Consider the following 13,702-nt stretch of genomic DNA (forward strand, 5'->3'; position numbering starts at 1 on the left):
GAATCATATGATATCTAATGGGTGATGCCTTGATATTCTTGCTTAGGTGCGTGCTCTTTCTTTTCTGGATTGCTTGTTTCAATCTCTGTAATAAGCTCTCCACAAGGAGCACCTTCCCTTTTTATGGTTCTGACCTTAAATGTTATAATTTGGAAGTTCTGTTTCGATTAGCTTATGAGAAACTCAGCCTCAGCCTCAGCGGGGTTCCTTATCCCAACTTTTGTTGAATTATCACTTCAGAAAGCAAGCTTCTAGCTCATCAACTCTTTTATTGATCATGTTGCGATTGGTTGTTTATGACGAGGAATGTGGATTTTGTGCTTTTTTCATTTCCCTATATATTATATTTATTGAGCCCTGGTGTTCTTATCATATCCTGCTTCCACGCCATCTTTCTCTTTTTGGCCTGAGCTTCTACGCCATCTTATTAATGATATAGAATGCAAGAAACAGAAAGTGGTGTCATTTTCTAGCGTGTTGCTTATGCCCGTAAAAGACTTGCTAAATGCCTCGGTTTCTTTATCTGCAGAACATGTATTTAGTCGTCCAGCTTCTATCTTAATAGAAATGGATATGGATATGGGACATGGCTGTAAGCCTGCCTATAACAGTAATAATCGTTGAGTACAAAGGGGGTAAAAGTAAAACGATAATGCCATGGCGAAGGTTGGATTAAAGTTTAGTTTCATGTGTTCTACCGTAGAATGTCGGCCAAAATGAATTCTTGCTTTTGCGCTCAAATTTCTGACATGAATAGCATGGTCTAACAGGGTACTAAGCTAATGCAGTTAAATCATAGCTATGCTTGGTTGGGTGGCTCTTATGAATATCGCAAAGCTTCTCTTTTTCTTCTTTCTTTCTCTTAATCATAAATAACGGACTCATAAATCAGATATTACTCTTCCTCCTCCTCAGTGTCTTGAGGTGATGTTATTTTCTTGCAACCATGGCACAATTTTTGAAAACTATTTTGATATGTGGAAAAGGTAAAAGACAAAATGAGAATAGGATTTTCAATTAGGATTGCTTTTTATCTAAAGGATTGAGTAGTGCGATATGGGATGATTTGGAGAGCATTTAAAGTGGTAAACAAATCTTTGCTTTTAATGAAGTTGATAAAGAAGAAGTAGTAACTATTCACTTTTGGAATAACGGCTGCTGCTGGTCACATCTGTCGAGTGTCCACTAGAACTCGAATGAGATGCTCTTTAGTTTGCTTTGGTTAATTTTTGACTAACTAGCTTTTTGAAGATTTATTATTATTATTAATTATCGTGTGCCACTGTTTTAAGTTTTTTGCGCATGCATGTCACGTGAGTTAGAAAGTAATCGATGTAGGACTGAACTTGGAGAAAGATGAATTCCTTGCTTGCAAACAAGGGATTCTTCCGTTCTTTGGTCACACATGGGCATGGTATTAGTATCTACTCTCGTAATTCCCAAATCGAATGTTGCTTTGCATCCCATGTTAAGTGCTCTTCTGCTCTTTACTCTTTCATTATTATTAGTAGCATCAGATACTTTTTTTATATATAATTGCTTTATTTTGAATATCACTCTTTAAAAAAATAAATGAAATTTGTTTTCCCTTCATATTTTTGGTCTCAACTCAACTACCAAAAAATTGATTTAAATTTCCTTTTGTAATACCTGAGCCCTATACAGTTATATGTCAACAGTTTGTTGTAACAAATGTTAATTGGACAATAATTGAGGGAAGATTAAGTAGGGCGTGGCTATAAATGTGCTCAGTGAGATGGCAATTAAATACTACCATCTTATCCACATTAGCTTGTTAATTAAGGTTTAGCATGAACTCCTATTGAGATTAAAAACTTGCGTTTTTCATTCATTAAACATTGTACGAAATTGGTTTCTGTTCATTTATTAAGAACTTGTTTTTTTCTTCACTTGCTCCTCTGACATGTTTTGGAGCAAATATCTGTCAAGTGTCATCTTGTAGCAAAGAATTTAAGGCCACAGCTGATTGATAGATGGGTCTGGGTGAACAAATTTAACCATATATTATATGCACACTCACTCACACAACCAAAACCCGAGAAGATGATAAAATACGAAAGCTGTGAGAAAGTTGATTTGAAAGTGAGTTCACTACAGCCAGTGACCCAACCATGTCTCCTTGAATCAATGTGGGCATTTTTATAAGAGATTAATTTCTGCTCTTAACCACTGTCAGCTGGTTTGGTCATCTGTTTTAATTTAACTGGATGTATTTCTTCGTTTTTATACTGATCATAAGAAAACTAGTTGTACGTTGTAGCTAAAGCACTGTATATATTTTAATTAACCCCAATCTAGTAATAATTATTGTAAAATCAATGTACTGCTATAATATTAATAATAATTAAAATTAGCTAGCTAACAAAACTTGCTATAAGCCACCAAAGAAAAAGATATGGGTTAAAAATTATTATGTATTATAAAAATTAATGTACATATCCAGACAAGTGAATGGATAGGATCTAGGATTTTAAACTTTTTTTTTTTTTTTTGGTTTTTAGCATTGAAATTTTTTTTTATATTAATTTGATTAAAAAATATATTACATATATATATTATCAAATATATAATTCTAAAACATCAATTTTAATGTAATGTTGATTAATTCAAAGATCTATGACAATAAAATCTAAGGATTTAATCTAGAATGTACTTACTAAACAATATCTTTTTATTTTCAGCAAAGTTAATCATGTCTAAACATAAACAATAACACCTCAATAAAGTTAGTAGTGTAAATTTAACACTATTAATAATTCAATTGATGTTAATAAATCATTAAAAATAAAAAAAAAATTAATTTACCTGAATTAAACTTTAAATTTTATATGGATACGAAGTTAATTGCATAATTTAATCTATTAAAATTTAAGCAGCTATGCTTTAAAACTGTAGTATTGCGGTTTGGGGAGCAACGAAAACATTATTTTATAATGATGATATTTGTGAATTAAGGGACTAAATTTTTATTGGAGTTGAATGATTTGGTGAGCAATACGTAGGGATCACAATTCACAAGTTTTTACGATAAGCAACAACTGTACGGAAATGATTGAAAACTCATCAATGATTAATTCGACTGCAACCACATTTTACCACCTATATACGGAAACGTCTTTTCTTTTCTTAAAAGAAACAAAATGTTTTGGTAATTAATCACAGATTAATGTTGACTTTGCTTTAGGACTAACAAATTTTTAAGGACAAAAATTAAAAACAGAACGCTTGAGATCTCAAGGCAATTGGGTGAATGATAGGCAAAAATCTCAATAATGATAAATTATTATTGAAAAATTAAATTCTAAATTTTTAATTTAAAAAATTTTATGTAATAGATTTATTATATAAAAATAATTCAAATTTATAATAAATAAATAGGAATTTATAATTATTTTTAATTGATAAAATTAAAATTGAAAAATAATTTTTAAAAAAATATATTTTCTTTAAATAGAATTAAGATAATAAATTAAAAAAATAGTTATCATTTTCAATTAAGAAGTATCTTGTGCTTCTGCGTTTGTAATAGGCTAGGCAGAAGCGTCTCATTCTAAGATGTTAAGATGGGAAGAGTCTGAATAATTTAGCTATTTCGAATTTTTTATTAAAAAAAAAAAAAGAGGGAAAGTCTTACTCCTTTTCGAGCGGAAGGTGTTAACAATTCGCAAGACGAAAAGCCCAGACAGAAATTAAAATTGAAGGAGACTGAAAACAAAACCCATTCCGGCTTTATCTATCTTTATCTCTCTCTCTTCACAGTTCAATCAAAACATAACAAGACAAAGCCTTTTCTTCACATTCGTAGAAAGACACAGACGGAGAGAGAGAGCGCTTCACTGTTTCTTCTGCTTCTAAAGTCTGTTCTTTCTCTCTCAATTTTCCCTTTTTGTTTTTTATAATTAAGTTGGTAATTTCAGTCTGATTATCAATCTTAATCCAGGGATTCTGCTGTCAATGTTGATAATGTAATTGCAATTCCTCTTCTGCTTTCTCTTAACCTCTCTTTTTCATTGCTTCAACCTCCTCCTATGTCACTCATTCCACTTTTTCCCCTATATGCCTCTGTAACCTCTCTGCTTTCTTTTTTTTTTTTTTTTTTCTTTCTTTTTGAACTCTATTTTTCTTTTGAAATTTTCAGAAAAAAATATTTCTTGGTGTAATTTTGTACCATCATTTTTCGATTAGTTGGACTCATCAAAGATTTTTCTTTTTTTTTTTTTTTAAGAAAAAGAGCTGTTTACTAAAGCAAAGCATTTTGATTTCTTTGTTTTCTTACTTCTTTCTCCTCAGTTTTTCTTGGAATTTTTCTAGGTAGACTCCAGAAAACATAAGACTCTTGTCAGGGTGTTGTTTAATTATTTCTTTATAATCTTTTTGCAGCAAGATGACAGGACAGGAGCTTTAATCTCTCCCTAAATTACTGTGGAAGTCACACTAACCAGATCCCATTTTTGTTCATATGGTTTGTTGCAGAACCACTGAATTCGGCTTCCACTAATATTTAATGAAATCCAAACTCATCTCAAGTAAGAACTTACAACATTTATGTCAACTCATTCTGTAATTTCTGCCCTTAGGAAGCGGAAAAAGAAAAACCTTGTTCAGATGATCTTTAATTATGATATTAACCTTAGCTTAATTGTAGCTTACACAAGTTGCGTTGAAACATGAATGGAAATAGGCAAATGGAGGTGCATTACATAGATACAGGCTTTCCTTACACTGCTACTGAAAGCTTTATGGACTTTTTCGAAGGTCTAACACATGTTCCACCAAATTACTCTCACGCTGGACCTGGACTGATGCATGATCAGGTATTTTCATTTTTAATTCATGATCAGGTATTCATTTTTTAATCTTTTAATTAATTTATGGAAAAAGAAGGAAAAAAAAAAAAAACAAAGGGAAAGTTTTCCGCAATAAATTGTAGCATGATGTATGATTAGGTTGTTCATGCTTTTGCCAATGCTTAGATGTGAGCTTGTCAGACCCATGCTTCTCATGAATGGTGGACGTACATTGTCTCACTTCTGCATTTATGTGTGCCTTTTTTTTTAATATATTAACCCGACAAAAGATTATCTTTTCTTTTAGCAGTTGTTACGAAAAGTCTACACATTTATATGATCAAGGATTTATGGGATCAAAGGAATTTCAGTTGTTTCTAATTTTGAAATGAACTTGGGTCTTCCCCTGCAATTTCTTATGGATTTATGTCCTAACAAACAACATCATTACTTATGGCCCTTTAAGGAAGAAAGTTGGAAACTTTAATATAGCAACACATACTTCTTTTATCTTCTAATTATGCATTCACTGTTTCTTTGTTGATGTCCGTACTGCTCACTTAGTCATTAAAATAGTTGTCTGCTAAAACATCACTGAGTTGCTTGGGGGTGGATTCATGTTGTACACCTAGTTTTTTCATGCATGATTGTGATAAAATGGTATTTATTTTTTCTCTATCCAGGAAAACATGTACTGGTCAATGAATATGACCGCATACAAATTTGGATTTTCTGGTCTGGAAAGTACTTTTTACAGTCCATATGAGGTAAATGATCATTTCCCAAGAATGGATGTCAGCAGGAGGACTTGGGACTACCCATCAATGCTGATTTTGGAAGAGCCTGCAACTTTAGATTTGCAGCCTAGACGTGATGCAGTTATGGGCGTCCATGCTATCCCTGAAGAATGTTAGTTGAAAATATGTTTTGAACTAGATGCCTATTTTGGTCCTTTAAAGTTCTTCTAATCTGATATGTAATAGCTTGTTGGAATCAATAAAGATAATTTCTCCTAGCATCTGGTACTATGTAATGTATTGACTGTTTTGTTTAAAAGAAACAAAAGAGCCTCTTGTTGCAAATGATCTGCAAGACTTTATGGTGTTCATGATTCATTTGATTCTTGAGTAAATCTGTTTCCATAAATGTCTGTGACAATATATCCCATCATTTCTAGTACTAAAGATTTTTTTTCCCTTTCGTAGGTTTTCCAAATTATCAAAGCAATAGTAATTCTCAGGTATGATCTTTCTTTTCTTTGATGTTACTCGGTTTTTTCTTGTGTGTGCTTGCATTTTTTTCTCATGTTTCTGGCCCGGATTCCCAGTTGAAAGGAACAATATGTAAGCATCAACACAGTACCAAAACTTCTGGAAGATTAATGAAGTCCAACAGTGGCCCTGATAAAAATTTTGTCTTTGTTATTACTTTATTGCCGTAGAAAGTAGTCAAAACCTTTAATCAGAGGACAGAAGCCTTCTATTATGAATTTACGATGAAGAATTTGTAGTGGGAATGCACTCATTAACGGCATGGATACAAATGTGACGGAAATTTGTCTATATTCTTCACTAAGTACGCCTTTATTTATTGACCTCTTTTGAGCCATGGCTATCAGATAATTGTACTTTTACTTGCTGACTCCTACAACTATGATGCACATTTGAAGAAATTTGATTAAATTTTTGTTCTTTATTTTGCATATTGTACAGTTTTAACTGCAGTTTCAAACATTAAAGCCTAGAATCTATATTATTTACTGGTTGAAGGATGATATGCATTACATTATCACAGGTGGTTTTGCAAGACAATATCGACCCGGATAACATGACCTACGAGGTTTGCCTATTCAGCTAATCCTGCTTTATTGTTTAAATACAAGAATTTGCACTTTCTAAAAGGCTTCTGCATACATATTTACCTTATTCTTAAATTAAAAGAATTCAGTGGGAGAAACTGAATTACAGGATCATCCCTAATATCATGAACTACCTCTAGTGATTGTAAAATCAATTCTGTTTAAAAGAGAATAATAGGTATTAACCATATGCGGCTCCCCTGCATGTGGCTGTGCACGTGATTGGCTTTATAATGGGAAGCTGCGAACAAATTTTGAGGAGAAAATGTAATTTACTTTCAAAGTTGGGGCTTCTTTTGGGAGATAATATTGCATCTTCTAATTATGGTCTTATGGAATTAGGAATAAAGCTTGCATGGATGTTATTATTTAGCTCCATAATTTTTGTATGACAGGAATTGCTTGACTTAGGGGAGGCAGTTGGAAGTCAAAGTCGGGGTCTATCCCAGGAGCTTATAGATTTGCTTCCAACCTCAAAATGCAAGTTTGGAAGCTTCTTCTCAAGGAAAAAGTCTAAAGAGAGGTAAAACTTTTACTTGTATCTGCTTTGTTTGCTTGTGCCTGCTTTTATTAAACTACATCTGTTAACCTGCCATTGTGGCTCCAGACTTTTATTATTTGCTTTACTGGCTTTTTTCTCAAGCATCTAAATTATCTTTTCAAAAGTTTCTTTTTCCAGGTAAATTTTGACATGCCTATATATTGCAAATGTTTCCACCAGAAGTTTGGTGGAGTCACTTTAAACAGATTTAATGTTCTCTGGCAAAAAAGAAAAACAGAATAAATGTTCTCTGTTTTCGTCCTTGACCTGGAAATTTTAGATGCAAGAAAAGAGAATATTCCCGAAACAAGCATTTCTTATGGTCCCTACTTTACCCTCCATGATTTATTGCTATATATTATACGGTTTTTTGATCCAATGACATGTTGAAACAAATGATTGAAAATTGGTCCGTCAAGGTAGCAAAAAATCTTTGGACATGTCTCTTTTTTATTACCGCTTCCCCTCTCAACTTATTTGCTTGATCTACTAGTCTACATCGTGCTGGAAAACATTGAGGTATTTTAGTTTTTCCCATGGAATATGTGGGATAGGCTGTTGCGATTGGCACTAGGTATGTTTTCAACTGGAACTGTTTTGTAGCTGATGAATGCCCGTTTGAGACATGCACATCTACAGAAAAATATGGTTGATGTGAAAATATGATGCTGGGTAATGTTGAATCAGTGAATTGCATTTATCGCAAATCTGAGTGGACCTTTTTAGATTTGTAGGAGAAAACACTGCTTAGCTGGTAGATTTTGCTGTCTCTGAATATTACCTTTAACATGCACCTAAGGCAAACCACAAGTTAGATGTTGCAGGTGAATCCATCTCATAGCGGGTTTGCAAAGAAATCCATTTTCTTTAAGATTTACTATCATTTGCTCATAAAATTTTGGCTTTCTTGATGATTTATTGGTAGGGAATTCTAGGAGATACCTTTTATCCCGAGTTTACAGTTATAGTTGGTTATGCTTCTACTTTGTTTTCTCAGCTATTTGATGTAGGTTTTGTTTTCTTGGTATAATTTGGTCTTTTCCTCATTTTAAATGCTCATTCATCCTCTTGGCTGTTCACAGTATTCATGTGATCTTAGTGCTTTACTTGTTAAACAGATGTGTGATATGCCAGATGAGGTACAAAAGAGGGGAGCGGCAATTGAAATTGCCATGTAAGCACATCTACCACTCAGAATGCATCAGCAAATGGCTTAGCATCAACAAGGTCAGTTAATGGTTTCTGCAAAGCTGAGAGAATTTAACAACTAAAGGCTTTGATTTGGTGCCTTCAACTTACCACTGGTCTAAATCGTGTTTTGTTAGATATGCCCAATCTGCAGCAATGAAGTATTTGTGGAGGAATCAAGGCATTAAGACATTGAAATTAGAAAGATTTAGAGTAATCGTGGCTCGACGTTTTTTTTTTTCGTTTAAACCTTTTTATAGTGTTCATTTAGCTGCATTTGGTTGGTTTATATTTTTATCTTGCAAGCTGTGAAGGACATTTTTCTATTTTATATACATTATTTTAAGAAGTGGAGAAAAACTATGTTTCCTAAGGTTGTATAGTAAGAAATATGGTTGGATGTCATGTTTGCTGGAGACATCTAAAGAAGAAGAAAGTTTAAGAAACTGAAAATATTGGAAGTAAAATAAAAAGGGTAAGAGTTTTTAAGTGGAACGTTTTAGATTTTGGATACAAGGAAGAGAAAGAAGATAATAAAGTTTATGAGATGATATCACCTTCTATTGTAATTTTGGGTTTTTCTCGTATTAAAAGAAAAAAGAGACAAAAAGAGAGAAGAAAGGAAGAAGATGAAGTACGAAGGGGAGACAGGCAAAGGTTGTTCAGTTTTTGGGCAACGGCAGTTTTGTGTTGATCAGTTGGATTTAGATTTCAATGGCAGTTGCTCGTGACATTGTGGATCCAAGACAACCATCAGGTGATAAAACCAAACCAAGCAAAGGCTTGTTAAGACCAATTAAACAAAATAGTAACAAATACAATAAAATCCCCCAACGGTCGAAAAAAAACAAAAGCCCCACAGCCCTACTCCCTCTTTGTCTCTGACCACTAAGCGTTACATCTACCTCCCTCACTGACCTAAACCTTTCTCAATTTCTCACTCTCTCACCATGGAACCAGCAAAAATCGATTGGAAGAGAATAGACTCCAAATTTGTTGAGGACTGCGTTTATGAGCACATCAACGCACCCAAATGGGTTGATTTTTTGGCCGTTGAAGTTGAACACCCCATTCACGATGAAGCGTGCTTCTGCAGACCTGGTACACCTTTTTTCTTTATTTTTCATTTTCCCTCTCAATAAAATACATGCATAACTTCCTCTTTCTCTCGTTCTGTTAATACCCCTTACTTTTTCTCATCTTGGTATTTCACATTGTAAGCATCCAAAGACAGCTGAGGATTTCCTTAAAACCATGCCACCTTCTAAGGTTTTAATCTCTGCTTTCATTTATCCTTCTTCCTGCCCAAAAACCATTTTTTACCTTCCTTCAACAAAAAAGAGTGCATATTTTCTTCTTGCTTTTCCGGAGATCAATTATTTGGGCATAATTATTGTATATTTTTCTTTTTTTCTTTTTATTTTTTGTGAAACAACAAGTTCTTTGAATGGGATCAATCTTGCTTTTCTTGGGATAAATAATACGTATTGTTTCAGTTCCTTTTTCTTGCTCTTCTTGAATTCGCCTACCAAATTTCCGCTGCCAAATATAGACTTCATACTAATATTATAGACCATTTCTCTCATTTTTGTTTTATTGATCTTTTGAAGCTTGCACGATCAGCTAATGGAGGTGGAAGTGGATGCCTTCCACTTCGCGAATTGAATCAAGGGTATCCAATCCAAACCTTAGCTAACAACAAGTTTGTTTTCAAGATTCAGTTTATCATCCAAACTTCACTTATTTCCAATTTTGGGGTTTCTTCTATTTCAGAGATGCCCAACTGAAGAGAAGAGAACAAATTCAATCTTCAATGTTTTCAAAGATTGATGATGGTGAAAACCAGAACCCAAATTTATCAACTCCTCCGAATCACCATGCTAAGTCCTTGAAAGCGGCAATCAAGTCTAGCAGTTAAAAAAAGAAACCAATAGATGATATCTCCCAAAGTGAAGAGATGCCACGGCTGAAAAGTACTTTGTCAACTAGGAATTTGTTTGCTGGTAGGGATATACTTAATCATATAACAGAATTTTGCAACCAGTCGAAGAAATTGGCAACCAGGGTTAGGGAGAGAGAAAATGAGGAAATGTTGAGGGAGGAGAAGAGTAAAGAGGCTGTAGTGGTGAAGGAGGTTTTGGGTGAGTTGGACGGGACAGAGAGAGAGAGGAAGCCATTACTTGAATTGGGTAAAGAGAAACGTTAAGGAATGGAAGCAAGGAGGAAAAAGCAATTACAACCCTTCTCTGTTTAAAAGGCTTTGATGCCAAAAATGGTTAAATTTGATTTAGATTCCGTTTGCTTTTATATCATATTTTGCAGAAGCAGAACACATGATAAGGCAGAGAACAATCCCGTCTCTCTAAATTTGAAGAATGTAAAGCGCAAAGGAGAAGAACGGGTGCTGCAAATACGGACCAATCCACCATCTCCTCGGTGCTTTTCTGCCCCCTCATGCGCATATGAAAACCAGCCCTTACAAAGGCTTCCGGATCCAGACTTTTGGTATGTAGCTATTACCTTACCTGCATGCTTCTTGCCATTTTGTCCGCAGTATACTCCAACATAGAGACTCGTCCTTTTTTACAGTCTTTCTTTGGGGTTGCGCAAAGGAAGGTTATAAAGAATCTAAAGGATGCAAGGGCATACTTTATATACTAGTATGTTTCTTTCTTTTAAATGATTGCTTGTTGTGGCACTAATTACATTCACTCATGCATCCATAGGAGGGGGGGATCCTTCAAGAACTGAAGCAAAATAAGGATAAAAAAAAAAGATGAACCCGCAGACAAACCTTAAAGTGTTTCTTCTATTAATATTACTGATGGAAGACGAGCGAGAGCGTTATATTTGTTTTGGTTCCTGAAGCCTTGCACTCCATCTGAGTAAACAGGTTGATATCCAACAACAAACTCAAAATGCATTCTTTCATTCTTTTCATGATATCCCTCAAAACTTGTATATATGTTCTATTTACTTTGTTGATTATTAAAGTTCCAGGTCCATAGCTTTTAGTTATAATTCTTTAATACATTTGTAGTTGATAAAAGAAAATGTAATCAAAGCATATAGTAATTGTACTGAAAATCCATTTTCAGTGAATAAAAGAAAACATAATATACTTCTCGTCTCCCTGTTAGTGGACGGAGGGTGATTTTTTTTTTATTTTATGCATTGTGTTATATATTTGCAAGCTTAAGGGAGCCATGTTCTTCTTTCTCCTTTTTTCTTAATTTTGACTGCAATATTAGTTTTGATCACCGCCCTCCAACTCCAAGACGCATTAATACTTATCAAACCTAAGCCTAAAAGGAATTTTTTAATTTTTTAGAGTGAAAATTAAACTCTCACATGATTTATAGTTGATTAGGGATGACAACGGATCAGATTATAATTGATTTTTGTTTGAATCCGATTTAATTCAAAAAAATTTTTTATGTTGATCTGATCTTATATTATATAAATTATATCGATCTGACTCGACTTGAAATTAATAAAATATTATTTTTTAAAATATAAAATTACATAAAAATATTAATAATTAAATCTAAATAATTAAATAAATAATTATATATACATCGAGTCGGATTAGATTTGCTTAAAATATGATCTGACCTTTTTTTTATTATAATTTAATCTTATTCGATCTAAAATTTGATTTAAAAAAAAAAAATTATAAGATCGGATTGAATCGAATATTGAGTGCGGATTGGATTGCTAATCCTATTTCAGACCTACCTTGATTTTAAAGCCATTGTATGTTTGTATGTTTGTATGTATCTATGTATCTTTAACACTGAAAATTCCAGTCTCATATCATATTAAGAGAATTACCAAAAATGCCGGAGTTGTAGTCCCTGAATAAGAAACAGATAGGGGCTTTTCACATGATCGATGTTTCTCATAAATAGGAATGAGCAACAAGACCCAAAGAAACAAACTGCCAAACTCTGCTAACATACGACACAAATATTAAAAACCGCATCTTTTTCTCTTGGCAAAAAATTCCTGATTAATTTCACAGGATCTCACTCCATAAGATTCAAGAGGACTAGTAGAAGAGAAACACAAACAAAGATCCCCACAACATGAAATTCAAACAACACTCACCATTGAATTCAATAGGAATCCCGCAAATATATACTATATATATAAGAAACATCGCACCACCAAAAAGAATATTTTGACTTTATTCTCGATCTCTATCTTGCCTGACTATCACCACATGAAAAGGAGAAGAAAAGAAAAGAAACTAAGGGTCAAACAAAAATTAAACACAAAATAATGTACATTGTAAGAGATCTGCTGATTGGATAAAGTAGGTTAGGACAGATAACAATTAAGACAAATCTAATCTAACCTCAAGTTGCAAAGCATGCAATCCAAGATCCTAGACCACACGACTCGTGCACGTGGGTAGAGCCTCTCCGCGTACACCCTCGACTCCCTTACCAGATCCTCCATGGTCTCTACGAACAGATTCAAGCTTCTCATAGGAGGAACATATAAAGTCAAAGGCGCTGCAGAGAAAGCAATTGTGAAGAGCAGCTGCAACATTACATACATAGTATGTAATTCAAATTATTTATGCAACCCTCAAAGGCAGAAGCCCAGAAGCAAAGTCCCAAAAACCCAAACTAAGTAAAGAATTGAGTAAGTCGACTTTGAAAGAGATATTCGAAGAGAGAGAGAGAGAGAGAGAGAAAAAAAGAAAAGTAGTTATCGAGATGCAGAGTCTTCAAAGCTTTGTTGGTTGAAATATAGGTAAGGCACAGAAGGAAGATAGGCTGAATTGTTGTTGATGAAGATGACGATAAAGAAAGTTAGATGGTAGAGAGACACGGAGATATAAATTAAAGTGCTTTATAAGTAGGTTGGATGGAAGAAAGAGAGAGAGAGAGGAAGTTTCTGGAAATACAAAGGTTTGTTAAATTTTTTAGGAGAGTTTTGACTTTTGAACCCTCTTCTATTTTTATTTGTTTTCGACTTTTGCTTTCTACTATAATTTTGTTACTGATAGATAATCATATGACTTTATGATAATTATTTTTTTAAATTGTATTTAAAATATTGAAATGTTAGCATAGATTTTCCTTAATTATTATATTTGTGTTGCAAAACATGCATATATATATATATATACTATTATTAATATAATAATGGTATTATATATAGTTTTCATTGAAAAAAAAAGGTGAAAATATGAAGTAGTTAGTCTCACATATTAATTAGATAGCTAATCATGATGGATCTGCAATTGTACGCAAGGGAAAGAAAAATGAATGATTTTTTTTAAAATTTTTTTAA

The 13,702-nt window shown here is 33.4% G+C and overlaps 2 protein-coding genes and 1 pseudogene across 10 annotated transcripts; 2 read left to right on the forward strand and 1 right to left on the reverse strand.

Moving 5' to 3' along the window:
- The first annotated feature begins 3,553 nt into the window (after window positions 1-3,553).
- On the forward strand, window positions 3,554-8,800 carry LOC111304488 (E3 ubiquitin-protein ligase BIG BROTHER-like). 7 transcript variants are annotated; one of them, XM_089750581.1, is made up of 9 exons: window positions 3,554-3,877; window positions 4,402-4,547; window positions 4,667-4,835; window positions 5,492-5,717; window positions 6,014-6,048; window positions 6,603-6,647; window positions 7,062-7,189; window positions 8,326-8,434; window positions 8,533-8,800. In XM_089750581.1, exons 3-9 carry the CDS (start codon window positions 4,689-4,691, stop codon window positions 8,581-8,583), a joined length of 741 nt encoding a protein of 246 aa, XP_089606707.1. In that variant the 5' UTR covers window positions 3,554-3,877; window positions 4,402-4,547; window positions 4,667-4,688; the 3' UTR covers window positions 8,584-8,800. The 7 variants fall into 7 exon arrangements, with proteins under 7 accessions (XP_089606707.1, XP_022756774.1, XP_022756778.1 ...); XM_022901039.2 differs by having other exon boundaries at window positions 3,596-3,986; XM_022901043.2 differs by having other exon boundaries at window positions 3,598-3,986; window positions 4,777-4,835.
- Window positions 8,801-9,004: 204 nt separating this feature from the next.
- Window positions 9,005-11,516, forward strand: LOC111305837 (uncharacterized; annotated as a pseudogene). Its single transcript, XR_016331357.1, has 4 exons — window positions 9,005-9,496; window positions 9,630-9,790; window positions 9,892-10,067; window positions 10,169-11,516. The product of XR_016331357.1 is annotated as an uncharacterized LOC111305837 (transcript).
- Window positions 11,517-12,473: 957 nt separating this feature from the next.
- LOC149512727 (uncharacterized) lies at window positions 12,474-13,248 on the reverse strand. Of its 2 annotated transcripts, none has more exons than XM_089750543.1 (2): window positions 12,756-13,248; window positions 12,474-12,606 (listed from the first exon to the last, which is right to left on the reverse strand). In XM_089750543.1, the coding sequence occupies exons 1-2, from the start codon at window positions 12,959-12,961 to the stop codon at window positions 12,585-12,587; spliced, it is 228 nt and encodes a 75-aa protein (XP_089606669.1). In that variant the 5' UTR covers window positions 12,962-13,248; the 3' UTR covers window positions 12,474-12,584. The 2 variants fall into 2 exon arrangements, with proteins under 2 accessions (XP_089606669.1, XP_089606670.1); XM_089750544.1 differs by having other exon boundaries at window positions 12,474-12,610; window positions 12,756-13,246.
- Between the last annotated feature and the right edge of the window lie 454 nt (window positions 13,249-13,702).

The sequence above is a fragment of the Durio zibethinus genome, chromosome 21, assembly GCF_047325235.1.
Source record: "Durio zibethinus cultivar Kanyao isolate XHJ-2024 chromosome 21, ASM4732523v1, whole genome shotgun sequence".
Classification (NCBI taxonomy): domain Eukaryota; kingdom Viridiplantae; phylum Streptophyta; class Magnoliopsida; order Malvales; family Malvaceae; genus Durio; species Durio zibethinus.